The sequence below is a fragment of the Candoia aspera genome, chromosome 1 (assembly GCF_035149785.1).
Source record: "Candoia aspera isolate rCanAsp1 chromosome 1, rCanAsp1.hap2, whole genome shotgun sequence".
Taxonomy (NCBI): domain Eukaryota; kingdom Metazoa; phylum Chordata; class Lepidosauria; order Squamata; family Boidae; genus Candoia; species Candoia aspera.
Genome location: NC_086153.1, coordinates 92,030,722 through 92,047,605, shown reverse-complemented (window position 1 = coordinate 92,047,605; position 16,884 = coordinate 92,030,722). Strand labels below are relative to the sequence as shown.

The following is a 16,884-nucleotide window of genomic DNA, read 5'->3' as shown; positions in this document are numbered from 1 at the left end:
CTGTATGGGTGTATGTGATTAGTGGTTTTGTGGTTTTATCTGGATTTTTAGTTTAATAGAATCCTTTGTTTTCATCTTGTTCACTGCCCAGAGGTTCTTAGATAGATTGTGGCCATTATGCATTGGATTAATAAAAGTAAAATTAATCCTTCAGAAAATATTGTGTTTATTTGACCCCTCAGAAATGTTTAAAAAGGGATAGGCATTAGATTTTTTTTTATGTTAGCGTTTTAAGAAATTTGAAGGTTCTATAACTCATATGATTTGGTCTTGTCCAGCTTTAGTCTTGTCTTGGTTTCAGATCACTACATATATCAATACAATCTTGGGAAGAAATATTATAGTTAAGGGTCTTGATGTGAGGTTGAACAGCATTCCTAAAACACTGAATTTGCCATCTGATGACTTTGGCTCTATTGAACTTGAGGCACAGCAGAGGGGACAATTTTACGTAACTGGAAAGAAACTTACTCTTTTGATTTTAAGGAATAGATTCAGAATGTGTGTTTCTTATCTGTTTTTGAAAAGTTTCAGTGCTCTAAAAATGAGAAGATGAAGCATTTGTTTTGGTAAGGTCTAAATTTAATGATAAGCTTAACAATTTAGAGTCATTGTTGGAAGATCAAATTAAGTTATTAATTTAATAACTTTTTTAAATTTTAAAACAAAGAGATAAAATCTAACAGAAACTAATAAAGAGAAAAAGAAAAGAAGTGCAGAAAAAAAGAGAAAAAGAATGGAAATAGAAAAAGGAATAACTCCCAACTTCTTTTACAACAGATGTAGGTAAAACTTACATTAAACTCTTATTCTAAGGTTGCAACATAACGTCCATTTTTTCTATTGTCAACTAATATTATTAATCATCAAATCCATATATCATAATTTCATTTTTTTTCTCCTTCACACAAAAAGTCCAAAAGGGGCTTCCAATTCACCATAAAATTAGTCAATGTCTTTTCTGTAATCAAAGCTGTCAATTTCACCATCTCAGCCAACTCCATCAACTTTACCATCCATTCTTCTATTGTAGGTAAGACCAAATCTTTCCACCTTTGAGCCTACAAAAGTCTCGCTGCAGTTATCATATATAAAAACACAGTTCCATATGACTTTTCTAATGGTTTATCTATCAGTCCCAAAAGGCAAATTAAGTTATTAATGAACTGATGTTAATGATAATCTGAACAAAACAAGAAAGCAACCAGCTTAGTTTACGAGTGGCTTCATTAAAAGTGCAAGACAGCTGAAGATCAGAAGTTTGAAAGTAAAGAGAAGGAAGAAATTGTAAAAGATGTTAGTGGAAGTCTTTCCTGTATTTCTAATTGGTTCTCAAAGATCTGCAGAATGCAGTAAAAGGGGTTCACAATAAAATTGCTAAGGTAGAAACCCCTTTGCGTATGTTGATAAATATAAGAAAATAGCAAGCAAATTAAGGAATCATATTATATCCATTACACTGGGAGAACTGTAGTGTGAAGTACTCCTGCCTAATTTTATTCAGACTGCTTGACAAACTTGATGCTTCATTCCATTCCCATTTTCCTCCTCAAGAGTCTTTAATATTTTAGGGTTCTTTATTCCTTAAAAAAAGTGTTATTGCAACATGGGACTTTCTTGAGACTATTGATTACTCCCTCTTATATGTGAAAGGTTTATTTATTTGGTTTTTTGTCTATATAAACAGTATCACTTGCCCTTGAATGTTGTTAGTAGAAAGAACATTGTGAGATAGCATAACATGCCAAGCACAAACTAGCCAACAGTTTAGCCTAATTTGTTCTGCAACTGGAAGGTCATATATTCCCATAGAAAGTTGAAAGTCAATGTGGTGTAGCGATTAAGACTGGAACCAGGTAGACCGAATTCATGTTAACCTTCAGCCACAGAAATTCACAGGATGACTTTGGATCAGCCCCTGCCTCTCAAGCAACCCTACCTCACAAACTTTGCTGTTGAGGGAATTACTAGTAAATTAAATGAGACTACAATTCAGTTGAAGAAGCACAAGTAGCTGATTTGATAAGGGTTGTATAGAACTAAACAAAGCATTCAAGATAGTTTATATTAGTGCTAAGGTATCTCTGCTGCAAAAATTCAGCTTTTCCAGACAATAAGCCATGTCTTTTTCCAGGATGTCATTTCATTTCCTCTCCCAACAGTCAACCAGAATTATATCCATAAAGCATACTCAAACCACATTAAGATGTTTTTTGGATCCCTTCCTCTACCTGATCTTATTTCCTACTGTAAATAATATGCAGAATGTGGGGTTTCTTTAAGTCACATTAAAAAGAAAAGCTTGATTTGCTATTACCATAAAGAATGTTATGCTACATCAGGTTATATTTGCATTTATCAGGTTCATAGGTTTACACTTCAGCAAAGGATCGTTACCTTGTTGTGGTGCTGGAGCTTGAGCACCTCAGTGATGCCATGAGCTAAACCGTGAAGGGCCATCCAAGACGGGAAGGTCATGACAGAGAGGTCAGACTAAATGAGATCCCTGGGGAAGGTAATGGCAACCCACCCCAGTATTCTTGCCGTGAAAACTCAATGGATCAGTACAACCAGAGATATGTCGGTATACCATCGGAAGATGAGACCCCCAGGTCGGAAGATGGTCAAAATGCTACTGGGGAGCAACAGAGGATGAGTTCAACTAGCCCCAGACGTGATGACGCAGCTAGCTCAAAGCCGAAAGGATGGCTAGTGGCCGACGGTGCTGGTGGTGAACGGCGAATCCGATGTTCTAAGGATCAACACACCATTGGAACCTGAAATGTAAGATCTATGAGCCAGGGCAAATTGGATGTGCTTATTGGTGAGATGTCAAGATTAAAGATAGACATTTTGGGCGTCAGTGAACTGAAATGGACTGGAATGGGCCACTTCACATCAAATGACCACCAGATCTACTACTGTGGACAAGAGGACCACAGAAGAAATGGAGTAGCCTTCATAATTAATAGTCAAGTGGCTAAAGCAGTGCTTGGATACAATCCAAAAAACGACAGAATGATCTCAATTCGAATTTAGGGCAAACCATCTAACATCACAGTGATCCAAATATACACCCCAACCACAGATGCTGAAGAAGCTGAAGTAGAGCAGTTCTATGAGGATCTGCAGCACCTACTGGACAACACGCCTAAAAGAGATGTTATTTTCATCACAGGAGACTGGAATGCTAAGGTGGGCAGTCAAATGACATCTGGAATTACAGGTAAGCATGGCCTGGGAGAACAAAATGAAGCAGGACATAGGCTGATAGAATTTGGCCAAGACAACTCACTCTGCATAACAAACACTCTCTTCCAGCAACCTAAGAGACGGCTTTATACATGGACTTCACCAGATGGACAACACCGAAATCAGATTGACTACATCCTTTGCAGCCAAAGGTGGCGGACATCTATACAGTCGGTAAAAACAAGACCTGGAGCTGACTGTAGTTCCGATCACGAACTTCTTCTTGCACAATTTAGGATCAGACTAAAGAGATTAGGGAAAACCCACAGATCAGCTAGATATGAGCTCACTAATATCCCTAAGGAATATGCAGTGGAGGTGAAGAATAGATTTATGGGACTGGACTTAGTAGATAGGGTCCCGGAAGAACTCTGGACAGAAGTTCGCAACATTGTTCAGGAGGCGGCAACAAAATACATCCCAAAGAAAGAGAAAACCAAGAAGGCAAAGTGGCTGTCTGCTGAGACACTAGAAGTAGCCCAAGAAAGAAGGAAAGCAAAAGGCAACAGTGATAGGGGGAGATATGCCCAATTAAGTGCAAAATTCCAGAGGTTAGCCAGAAGAGATCAGGAATTATTTTTAAACAAGCAATGTGTGGAACTGGAAGAAGACAATAGAATAGGAAGGACAAGAGACCTCTTCCAGAAAATTAGAACCATCGGAGGTAAATTCCAGGCAAAAATGGGTATGATCAAAAACAAAGATGGCAAGGACCTAACAGAAGAAGAAGAGATCAAGAAAAGGTGGCAAGAATATACAGAAGACCTGTATAGGAAGGATAACAATATCGGGGATAGCTTGGACGGTGTGGTCAGTGAGCTAGAGCCAGACATCCTGAAGAGTGAGGTTGAGTGGGCCTTAAGAAGCATTGCTAATAACAAGGCAGCAGGAGACGATGGCATCCCAGCTGAACTGTTCAAAATCTTGCAAGATGATGCTGTCAAGGTAATGCATGCTATATGCCAGCAAATTTGGAGAACACAAGAATGGCCATCAGACTGGAAAAAATCAACTTATATCCCCATACCAAAAAAGGGAAACACTAAAGAATGTTCAAACTATCGAACACTGGCACTCATTTCACATGCCAGTAAGGTAATGCTCAAGATCCTGCAAGGTAGACTTCAGCAATCCATAGAGCAAGAATTGCCAGATGTACAAGCTGGGTTTAGAAAAGGCAGAGGAACTAGGGACCAAATTGCCAATATCCGCTGGATAATGGAAAAAGCCAGGGAGTTTCAGAAAAACATCTATTTCTGTTTTATTGACTATTCTAAAGCCTTTGACTGTGTGGACCATAACAAATTGTGGCAAGGTCTTAGTGGTATGGGGATACCAAGTCATCTTGTCTGCCTCCTGAAGAATCTGTATAACGACCAAGTAGCAACAGTAAGAACAGACCACGGAACAATGGACTGGTTTAAGATTGGGAAAGGAGTACAGCAGGGCTGTATACTCTCACCCTACCTATTCAACTTGTACGCAGAACACATCATGCAACATGCTGGGCTTGAGGAATCCAAGGCTGGAGTTAAAATCGCTGGAAGAAACATTAACAATCTCAGATATGCAGATGATACCACTTTGATGGCTGAAAGCGAAGAGGAACTGAGGAGCCTTATGATGAAGGTGAAAGAAGAAAGTGCAAAAGCTGGCTTGCAGCTAAACCTCAGAAAAACCAAGATTATGGCAACCAGCTTGATTGATAACTGGCAAATAGAGGGAGAAAATGTAGAAGCAGTGAAAGACTTTGTATTTCTAGGTGCGAAGATTACTGCAGATGCTGACTGTAGTCAGGAAATCAGAAGACGCTTAATCCTTGGGAGAAGAGCAATGACAAATCTCGATAAAATAGTTAAGAGCAGAGACATCACACTGACAACAAAGGTCCGCATAATTAAAGCAATGGTGTTCCCTGTATTAACTTATGGCTGCGAGAGCTGGACCATAAGGAAGGCTGAGAGAAGGAAGTTCGATGCTTTTGAACTGTGGTGTTGGAGGAAAATTCTGAGAGTGCCTTGGACTGCAAGAAGATCAAACCAGTCCATCCTCCAGGAAATAAAGCCAGACTGCTCACTTGAGGGAATGGTATTAAAGGCAAAACTGAAATACTTTGGCCACATAATGAGAAGACAGGACACCCTGGAGAAGATGCTGATGCTAGGGAGAGTGGAGGGCAAAAGGAAGAGGGGCCGACCAAGGGCAAGGTGGATGGATGATATTCTAGAGGTGACGGACTTGTCCCTGGGGGAGCTGGGGGTGTTGAGGACCGACAGGAAGCTCTGGCGTGGGCTGGTCCATGAAGTCACGAAGAGTCGGAAGTGACTAAACGAATAAACAACAATAGGTTTACAATGTTATATAAATGCTGTCTTCATGTGACTGTAAATAGATCATAGTATATATTGACTTCCTTGCTTTTGTGTAGTTTTAACTGTTTTTAGTCTTTTTCATTTTGATTGTTTGTTTGATATTATGGAATAATTTTCATTCTGAGTGTCATTCTTGTGCTAACATAAAGCTTACAATGCCTAGTAAGTTTTGAAGACCTCCAAGCGTTGTATGCCTTACTGTATCGTGGATGTCCTTTATTTTCAGATTGCACTTAAGTGCGCAGACATTTGCAATCCTTGCCGGCTCTGGGAGTTGAGCAAACAGTGGAGTGAGCGAGTTTGTGAGGAATTCTACAGGCAAGGTCAGCAATCTGATATACTTTCACCTTGGGCTCTCTGTTACTAAATCATAATTTTAATATGAAGCAGCAGTGACCAGTCATCTTACTTGAAGCTGCTCATAAAAAATCTGGGGAAAATGCGACCTTATTAATTAAATGCATTTTTTCTTTTTTTCTTTTTTTAAGAGCAAAAGTGCATTAATACAACTGTAGCTGTTTAATTGCCCCGATTAACCTTGGACAGTAGTGTTCATGAATCTTTTTAATAATAAAAAAATATGATGGATTAGGTGCCTGACTTGGCCTAGTATGTAGAGCTCTTTTAACATTTTAGCCTCCCCTCACCATTCCATCCCAAAGGGAAAACTATTTGCAGGAATTTGGAAGAGCCTTCAACCAAAGCACTGCGTACTGATGTAACTGTGCTCACTTTATATGGTGTGATGAAATCTAAGGGTAGCAAGGACCTATTGGGTAGTGACTTGCGAAGTTATTTCAAATGGGATAAGCAGCACAAGGTGCTTTCCTTCAATCAGGTACCCTCAGCTGTATCAGGATCACAACCTATGAAGTATCTAGCCCAAATATGGCCAAGCTGGCTGGGAATTTTGGTTGCTGGAATCCTCGCAAATGTGTGGAGCATGAGGTTGAGGAAGATTTACTTTCCAGGTTGCATTGTGATAAGCCAAAGCTGCTGATAACCAGAATGTACTCACAGGGTACATCAAAGGAATACTAGCAAATCACTCATTGTGATACATATCTTAGATTAAAATAGACATTTTCTCCAAGAAAGACATTACAAAGAATACAACCTTTGCAGTTTAATAAGATAAAATGACTTACAAATCTGTACCAATAAATTAATGAAATATTAAAACAACTACTCTACCTATACAAATGTAATGCTTTCCAGCACATCATCTGAATGCTACAAATGACCATAACATAATTTGTGCAAGCAAGGAGTCCTATATCATCTCTTAACCTTGCATGTTTTGATAATACACGTGTACAATGTGACTTGTAGAAAGCAATGCATGAATATCAGATGGATAAAATTATTTTCCTCTTAAGATTTGCAGCATTCAGCCAGGTTAGCATATAAATTATTACATTATTAGAGCTCTACACAAATATTTATGGTGTCAAAAATTATTCTTTCTGACAGGTGATCTGGAGCAGAAATTTGACTTGGAAATAAGTCCTCTTTGTAATCAGAAGAAAGACACAATACCTAGTATACAAATTGGTGAGTATACCGTGTATCATTAGCTCTGGCTTCCTACTAGGTACCATAACTTTTCTATTCCAGAAAAGACTATTCAACAGTCAGATAAGATAAGTTTTATAAGCTGTTGGGACAGAAAACTAAACTGCTTCTAAAAGGAAAGAATTTAAAGGCAGTGAAGCCCTTCATTTATAGATTATTTTCAAGCAGTGTTTCTGAACTGCATCCCACTTCAAGAAAAGATATCTTGAAACAGTGTATGACAAAGCCTCAAGCTTAAAAAATATTGAAAGATTTCCCCTTTTCCCTTCTACTTCACCCACAACAGTTCAAAAGTATCTACTTTCAAAAACTAACCAAAAACAGAATTTATTGAGATAGAAAGTGCATGGGCTTGTTCAGAAGTAACAACAGACTTTCCAAATTAAGTGTAGAGAGATGGCATTTAAGGTTGAGAATCCATTTTTCTTCCACAGGGAGATGTTATTTCTTAGCATTGTAAGAGATTTTGCAAAATAACTCCCTAGAAAGAAGCAGTCTTCATGAAATACTGCCTCTTCGTTCTTTCAAAACCCCAGTGTCTTTGTAGTCCTACCCCATTACCTCTTAACTGTACCCTAATATTCTCACCTCACTGGGCACATACGTTATATCTAGTGAAATGTTTGGCTGATATATCCAATAATATATCTATTCTAATCTGCCTAACACTATGAAGAGAGTCTGTAATTCCACCTCTCTTTGGGCCTACCTTTGCCTGCAGCACTGTCAATAAATCCATTTGTGTTTCAGTGTAATGTGTCCTGGTCTCTGGTTCAAAGGTGCTTCTAAGATATTCTTCTACAGAATGAACAAGCAAAATAAGAAAAGTTGCTCCAGTGTTTAGAATATTTGAATCTTGGATTTAGTTAGATTATTTGCACAGACGTCTTCAGTCTAAATCAAATTTAAAAGTCAAAATGGAAGCTGACATTTTGGTGCCTACTGAGAAATCCAGTAGTCATTGCCATATAAAAATAAATTTCTTTTTTGCCAGTCATATGCATACCAAATGAAAAGGGACATAGAAAATTTTAATTATTAAATGTCTTGTCTGCTATTAACAGTTAGGAACATTATTCTTTACAGAAGTAAAGAAGTAATTGTGTTTTCCTCTGAGCCTTGGGGACATATTAATTTGGACCAGCTAGTTGAAAATAACAATAAATGAAGCCATTCTGGTTTTTCCTCTTCTGGACACTTTAAGTTGAACTAACTCTTAAGACCAAATTCAAAGACCAAATATTTTCTAATAATACTGAATAAAATTAAATCTCAGCTACTAATGAGTCAACTATACTGGGTACTTCAGATGCTAAGATAAATTGACTATTGTGTTAGGTCATCTGTGACAATTACTGTAATATACAGGAAAGACATGTTTAACAAAGGGAGCTAAATGTCCGCAGGGATTTTGGCCAGTGGCAACTTAAGCATGTTTTCCAGAAAGCAGCAGCAATGATTCTGCAAAGTAGGGGGCCACCCAACTCACTTCACCTCTCTTTTAATCCATGTGGAACCATTTTCAGACAGAACGGCTGTGGAAGTATATGCCATGGTCTAGTCTTAGATTCATCTCATTACACATAATAGTAGTCATCCTGAAAATGCAATTAGAATTTTTTAATATAATTTTTATTAAAATAAGATTTTATGTAAAATTTTAAAACTATGGAAACATGAAAGGAAAAGGAGAAAACAGATATGGGGGAAAAAAAGAAAAAGTGAAAGATAACAAAAAAAAAGAAAAATAAATCTAAAGAAATGACTTCCAATCTTCTTTGCAGTGGCTACAAACATAGTAATTACCATCTCTACCCTCCCCAATTATATATCATGGTTTCCTTCTTCCCATAAACAAACGTCTTTAAGCAATAAATCCCGAAATCACCCATTCATTTTTGTTCATTTTCAGCAAAAAGTCCATAAAGGGTTTCTAGTCTTTTATAAAAGTAATTGTTGTTCCCTCCTTAATCGAACAAGTCAATTTAGCCATTTCTGCAAGCTCTGCCATCTTTGTGGTCCATTTCTCCATTATGAGGATTTCTGTATTCTTCCATCTTTGCAATTAGAATTTTTTTAAATTAGGTGTGAGGTAGCCATAAGACTTCCAGGATTAGTAAATAAGCTCTTAAGACAAGGGTACTAGTGAATAATAACAACAACAACTCTCAATTACTCTGGGAAACTCACAATAAAGAAATTACAATAAAATCAATAAAAGATAAAAGATAAAGATAAAAGATAAAAGATAGCAAACACGATGAAGCAGGGAATCTCACTCTCCCTCACCAAAGGCCTGGGTAAAGAGCCAGGCCTTTATGGCTCTTCTAAACAACAGCAGAGTGGAGGCCATCCAGATCTCAGGGGGAACCTCATTCCAGAGGGTAGGCACTGCTACAGAGAAGGTCCTGAGGGATGACATTGTTCAACTGAAAGAACTCAGAATGCACCAACCCTGCAGGATCAGATCGGTCAGGCTGATGTTATGGAGACAGGTGGTCCCTCAAGTAACCAGGCCCTATGTCATCAGATCAGATAGCACTACATTCCCATAGGCCTAGAACAGTGCAAGGGCAGAACTTTGTTTTTTGAAAAAGAAAAGGAAAATAATTTTATATTAATTTAAGTACACTCAAAGAATGCAGTCTTGAAGCTATGGTAGACCCCTTTTCCAGACTAGAATGTTGGCTTAGCAGAAAAGTTCATTTAATGATCAGCTAAGCTGCTGATGTAGCTTGCCTTATGTTTTTCTCCAGGCTTCATGACATACATTGTGGAGCCACTCTTTGACGAATGGGCCAACTTTACTGGGAACACTCGTTTATCTGCAAACATGCTGAACCATCTGAGAAGGAACAAGACCAAGTGGAAGAGTTTGCTTCATAAGCAACACAGCATCACCGTTGACCACTCAGTTCAAATTACTGAAAATGAAGAGCAGACTTTTAATGAAGGAGAAACCCCATAGAGGTGGTGCAGCAACAAAATCCTACAGGTCTGTTGGCCCATCATCAACAAGACAGGAAATGAAGAAAGCAGGAGGAAAGCTGAAACTGCAGTGATCTCCTAATGGAAAACTTACATTATTTGTAGGTTTGATTTTGAAGTGCCACCAAATCTCCCTTCTTCATCTTACTATCTGAAGCCATTTGTCACCAGTGATCATAAGCTGCTTGAGTAAGATACTGAAGCTGGACTGATAAGCAGAAACCAACTAAAAGGAATAGTGGAGGACACAGGAAAGACCAGCGCATTTTGAGTTAGCTGTTCCATTGACTTTGGGTTATACTGAGACAGGTGTTGAACAATGTACAGTCAATTGGCAGCTGGGCTGCACATTAAAACCCACCACCAGCATCATCAGAACTCAGAGGACATTTGGCCACGCAAGAAAGAAGTTTTAACTGACTAAAGCCTTTTATAATTTTTGTATTTGATGCACTGGAAAGGCATTTAAAGAACCTTGAAGTAAGGTTATTCTGTGTACACGATGTTTTTTTTCATAGTGGTACTCATTGATCATTTAAGCCACTTTAGATAAAAGACTGACATTCTCACTGCAAGAACAATATTTCCTCTCAAGTCAAAAGGGAAGAGTTGTATAGTTTAAATGTTCCCAGGTGTCTCTTTTGATGACTGTATCCGTGGCCTGTTTATATTCGCCCATGTATGTCTTTATCATTTATATATATATATATATATATATATATATATATATATATATATATATATATATATTTCTCATGCCAAAATACAAGTATCATGGGAAAGCTACCTGTGTAAGCAATGGCACTGTGAACAAAATACTGTTAGTTTTAGTATTTGTGAATACTATTAATATACTTTTGTTTGTTTGCAGATAAAGGCCTTAACTTCCAGCACACTTAACTTTCTGATGGCTACTGAAAGTCTTATAATTTTAGTGTGGCCTGGTTTCATTTGCCCAGCCAAGGATTACATGGTCAATATCTGCTGGAGGTTTTTGTTTGTTTTTGCTTCTTTGCTGGTTTGATTTGCATTCATTTGTGGGCATGAGTTCCAATAATTAATGAAGATGCAATTCAGCACAATTTTTGCCATTTTTTTCAACTTCAATGGATAAATCTACAAACTTTGTTTTATTTAAAGATGTTAATGGCAAACTGACCAAATGAAAGTGGACCTTGCAGTAGCCAAGGGTTGCATCATACCAAGGGATTTTGTTAAAAGTTTCCAAGACTGTTATATGTGTTGAAAATATCCACAGCCATTTCTACTAAAAATATAGCAGTAATGGCAAAGCCATAACCCTATACAGATTTGCTCAGAATTATATTTGCCCCCAAAGGGTGCCTAGTTCTTTCTGCCATAAACTGAGGTATACTCTACCCAAAGTCATTAAGGCCAGAATAGGCAATCTCATGCCATACAGATAATTTTGACAATACCACTCACAATCTCTTGCCTGCACCTAGGTTGTTATGAGAATTGAAGCCCAACGCGTCATCCGTCCCTGCATTAATGACTCACTTCAAAGTTCAGGATCTCTTTCAAAACCATTATAAAAGCTACATATCAAAATTTGCAGAAATACGCTATTAATGCCTGGAGATAATTGAAGACATTTCCAGTTTTTCAGGGATTTCTGACTTTGCTTATTGATTAGGTTTATAGTCTGTCTTTCCATCAAAATGGTACACAAGGCAGCACTCAATAAATTGGAAACAGAATTTAAGATGTAATCAAAAATTAAAAACAAATCAGTTAAACCTATTAGAGTTAAAACCTATTTCAGCAATTTACTTTCAACAGATTGACAAGTCATCTTGAAGGCCAAATGACTGTCTGAGTAATACCTTTGTGTGCCTGTAACGGGTGTTGGGGTGTGGGGTGGAGAGACATCAAAGATGAAGCTGATTTTCTTCAGTAGAACTGGAAATACTTTGAATAAGTCAGTTCTCCTGCTAATTATCAGTTCACATTTTATTATGTGCATATCCAATAAAAATGCACGTGTATTTTGGGCTACTTACTTCTGAAACAGTAAATGTGTTCTCCAAATCAACATATGCAAAAAAGTACATTTATGCATTGTTCAGTAATGTGGTATTCTCTCCCAGCAAAATCTTGGTATTTCAGTTCATTATTGTTTAAACATTGTTTTTCTGTTATTGCTAATTATATGGATATCATTTTCAGAGAATACAGAAGTGTTGCCACTATAAAGATGGGAGATTGCTTAGGAAATGAACTTCAAACAGGAAAGCAACTGAGCCCAGCTTTCCTTATGCATCATGCAGCAGAAGTGGCATAACAATGGCAGATTATGACTCTGCTTTGAATTCAACAATAAGAAGAGAAACAATGCCATTCATGATGAAATGTCATATATAGTTGGAATAGAATGCCAAAAAAAAAAGTAATTGCACAATGGAGCAAATAAAAGTCTAAGTCAAATGTTTGCAAGTCAAATGAACAAAATTCCACTTGGATATTAGATTAGAGGGCTTTTTGTCCCTCTTGCCTGCTAGTACAAAACTCATTTTAGCTGTAACACACTAGTGGACAGGAAGTCATAAAGGAGCAATGTTTGAGCATGTATATCTTTACATTAAAGATCAGGGCCGGGGGGTTGTGGTCCCGCAGGAGTTGTTGAATTCTATTGCATAGCAGCCCCAGTCAGCATGAAAAATGACGAGGGATGACTAGACTGGCACACCAACCAAACCTGTTGCATATCCTTGACCATCAGAGTCCTGACTATACTCAAACGTGCTCTAATCTGTAATTCTGAAACACTTAAACTTCTATCACCTTAATAGGTTTCAAGCAACTCTTAAGACCAATTCACAGGGCAAGAGTAATGACTACTGTATCTGTTTTCGTTTCTCAAGTTCCCAGCCATAGATAGAAACAATTTCAGTTAAGAAGTGAGTCTATGCTATGATATGGTTGTATTTACTGCATGAGAAACCTAAGCGATGCAGCAGCCACCTAGAAGTGCTACCCTTATTTTTGTAAACATACTGTAGAAAGAGGTAGGTAGAGCACAATTGATGGTGATGGTGATCAAAATGAGAAGATGATTAAGTTCTCCACAGCCTTAGCCACAAACTGGTCAAGCCAAAAGAATGTAGTCTCATTGAGTCTCAAGTTGAATTGAGAGCTTAGGCTGATAAATACTTCCAGTTGGTAGAAGCATTGATCAAACAGAGGTTGGGGGCCTTGTAGAAAGGAGCTTTATATAGACAGAGACAGCAGGATTCATTCTGCAAAAACTATAGTAGAGAGATCCAGCACAAGGGGATTAACAGGAAAAAAATGAATTGTTTGGATTTCTCTAGTATTTTCATTCTTTTTCTTTTATTTATAATAGTATCGTGTGTTTTCTCTGAAGATTTAAGTAAACAAAAAATGAAATACAAACAAATTCACTGAACAAGAATCAGTTACCAAAGTTCTCAATATTTACTGTAACTTTTTCACACCATTCCACAATTGTTAAAACATCCATTAGATTGTTTTTATTTCAGGTGTTGTGGGCCATTCCCTACACTGTCATGAACTTTCAAAACTCTAGCCTTGATTTACTCAACTTATACTTCCAATCTAAATGCAGATTCTTAACCCAAATCCTTCTAAGTTCAGTAGGACTGAGTTTGAACTAGAGGTGCTGTCTTCCAAGGAATCAACAAAATAGCTCCAGTGAGGTAATGGGTTACACCTAAAAAACAAGGAATGTTTCTCAGATTCTGTTCCGTTCCGTTCTGTTCTTGCATTTTTTGTCAGAAGAATTATGACTTACAAAACCTTCAGCCTTTTCTAATCTGAATGCCCTCCTATTGCTGAGAGTAGGAGTAGAATTCCACATGTTGGGAGGGCTTCCAGTTTAGAGCAGCTGACTCTACGGAATCATTGTGGACAATTTGTTCCTGCCATGCCATGCATGACGTGATTTCCCTGTTCAACGTGGATTTGAGCAGAGCCCATAATCACCATACTAAGAGGCCTGTGATTACCACAGGCATGGGATGCCTTTTCATCCTTTTAGAACTGGTACAACTTCAATGCATTTTTTTTTTTTTTTGCTACTGGCTGGCTGTAGAAACAGGCAAGCAAGATGAATCCTTTTCAGACATTGTAGGAGGAGAGTCTGTTGGTCTATGGTAGCAAAAGAAAAGTCAGGAGTTTGGCAGCATCTTTTCTAGCTAACAATTTTTAATTAAAAATTGCAACCAGATTCCTCCTGATGTTCTTCAATATTCAGACACCTTCAACCATTCTGTGCATTTGGTGCTGCACTGTGCTTGGCGCTAACATTCTCACCTTTTGCTGTGCGTTCTGCTTGCTGTCCCATGGCCTTTCCATGGAACTCATAGGCAAATCTGAAAAAAGTGATGAGATGCCTTTTTAAGTGAATTGACTGTTTTTCCACTGGAACCACCCAGCACAAACTTCAAGAACAATCTTGCTCCTACCTCAGCCTTAACTAATTATTTGGCAGACAATCTTAGTTTTGTTTGTATGAAGTAAGTCACTGATCCATGAATTAATGCAGTACTCCCAGCTAGATTGGTCTTTGCACACTCTCTCTCTCTCTCTATAACCAAAGTTAGACCTAAATTTCCTGGAGGCCGGTCCTGGATTCCTGTCTCTCAGACTTTCCCACTCATCCATCACGCAATTCAGAGTCAAGCTTAGATTTATTCAGAATCATGACTTCTAAGCCAGAGCAGATGATGATTTGTTTGGCTGTAGCAAGGTATTGAAAGGATATGCCAGCTGTGTGAGAAGTGAACAGGCAGGATTTGTCTCAACTGTCTCAACAATATACTTTGCCAACTCAGGCCTGTTTTTTTCTTCCCAATTTTGGCAGCTATTTGTATATTGATTAATGAGGCCTCTCCTTCTTCATTAGGGCTTATTGCTACCTTGCTATTACCCTGCATTTGTATTTACTGAAAGATCCCCATACTGGGAGAATACAGGAAGCATTAAACTGCTGCTTTTTTGCTCCTGGATAAGTTTCAGCTAGACAGTGAAAAAAGGGGGGGTGGACTTACAACAGAAAATACCTTTCTGAATAATAGGTATGGACTACTATGTAATGGAGTTGAGATTCCTTAGAAGTATCTAGAAATGTGGTGGTGTGGCATCCTGATTCTGACCCTTCCTGGTCAAGGCTGCTATCCTTGAATTCATGACCAATGAAGAATTAGTTCCTGCTAACCATAAAAATCTGAGGACAAATTGTAACTCCTTCCACTGTCCCCATTATAAATTTTCCCAAAAACTAGTCAAGCCATCTAAATGGACATGTACAACAGTCACTTCTAGAAACCTACCATCAGCTAGTATGCCTTGGAATATTAGCATCTTTAGATTAGGATTAGATAGGTCTCTTCCTCTTGCTCATGTAGGAAAGCAAGATGAAAAATTCTCTAAAATATAGAATAATTTGTGTTGGGTGGAACACCCTGTGGCTGTTGCTCATAAACTTTCACAGTAAGCATTCAAAACTGTTTAGATACATATGCAAAATTAATCCAAAGTGTTTCTATTGTTATATCCTTGCTGGTTCATGAAAGGAATTCACTATAAATTCACTGTAATGAGCACCTGTTTCTGCAAAGGTAGTTTGGCTCGATTTCTTTGATTACAGCTGTTGAAGTTGGCCTTATGGCAAAGCTATGAAGCCAGATGTTCCAGTATCTGCTAGGCCAGCACCAATGTCCTCTGTCTGGAACACTGGCACTGGTGTGTCCCAAGATATAACTAATTATATCCAGACCAATTTACCATAGGTATAGTAGGCTTCTTCAGCAAAGGATTGTTACCTTGTTGTGGTGCTGGAGCTTGAGCACCTCAGTGATGCCATGAGCTAAACTGTGAAGGGCCACCCAAGAGGGGAAGGTCATGACAGAGAGGTCAGACTAAATGCGATCCCTGGGGAAGGTATTGGCAACCCACCCCAGTATTCTTGCTGTGAAAACTAAATGGGTCAGTACAACCAGAGATATGTCGGTATACCATCGGAAGATGAGACCCCCAGGTTGGAAGATGGTCAAAATGCTACTGGGGAGGAACAGAGGATGAGTTCAACTAGCCCCAGACGTGATGACGCAGCTAGCTCAAAGCCGAAAGGATGGCTAGCGGCCGATGGTGCTGGTGGTGAACGGCGAATCCGATGTTCTAAGGATCAACACACCATTGGAACCTGGAATGTAAGATCTATGAGCCAGGGCAAATTGGATGTGCTTATTGGTGAGATGTCAAGATTAAAGATAGACATTTTGGGCGTCAGTGAACTGAAATGGACTGGAATGGGCCACTTCACATCAAATGACCACCAGATCTACTACTGTGGACAAGAGGACCACAGAAGAAATGGAGTAGCCTTCATAATTAATAGTCAAGTGGCTAAAGCAATGCTTGGATACAATCCAAAAAACGATAGAATGATCTCAATTTGAATTTAGGGCAAGCCATCTAGCATCACAGTGATCCAAATATATGCCCCAACCACAGATGCTGAAGAAGCTGAAGTAGAGCGGTTCTATGAGGATCTGCAGCACCTACTGGACAACACGCCTAAAAGAGATGTTATTTTCATCACAGGAGACTGGAATGCTAAGGTGGGCAGTCAAATGACACCTGGAATTACAGGTAAGCATGGCCTGGGAGAACAAAACAAAACAGGACATAG

At 38.5% G+C, this 16,884-nt stretch overlaps 1 protein-coding gene across 2 annotated transcripts in view; it reads left to right on the top strand.

The window, feature by feature from the left end:
* PDE7B (phosphodiesterase 7B) overlaps nt 1-10,676 on the top strand; it is a 172,420-nt gene extending 161,744 nt beyond the window's left edge. For both annotated transcript variants that reach the window (XM_063309606.1, XM_063309597.1), the window contains 3 exons: nt 5,851-5,947; nt 7,098-7,178; nt 9,956-10,676. In XM_063309606.1, the coding sequence (XP_063165676.1) occupies nt 5,851-5,947; nt 7,098-7,178; nt 9,956-10,167 (390 nt within the window). In that variant the 3' untranslated portion in view covers nt 10,168-10,676. The remainder of the gene's footprint in view (nt 1-5,850; nt 5,948-7,097; nt 7,179-9,955) is intronic.
* The last annotated feature ends 6,208 nt before the right edge of the window (nt 10,677-16,884 follow it).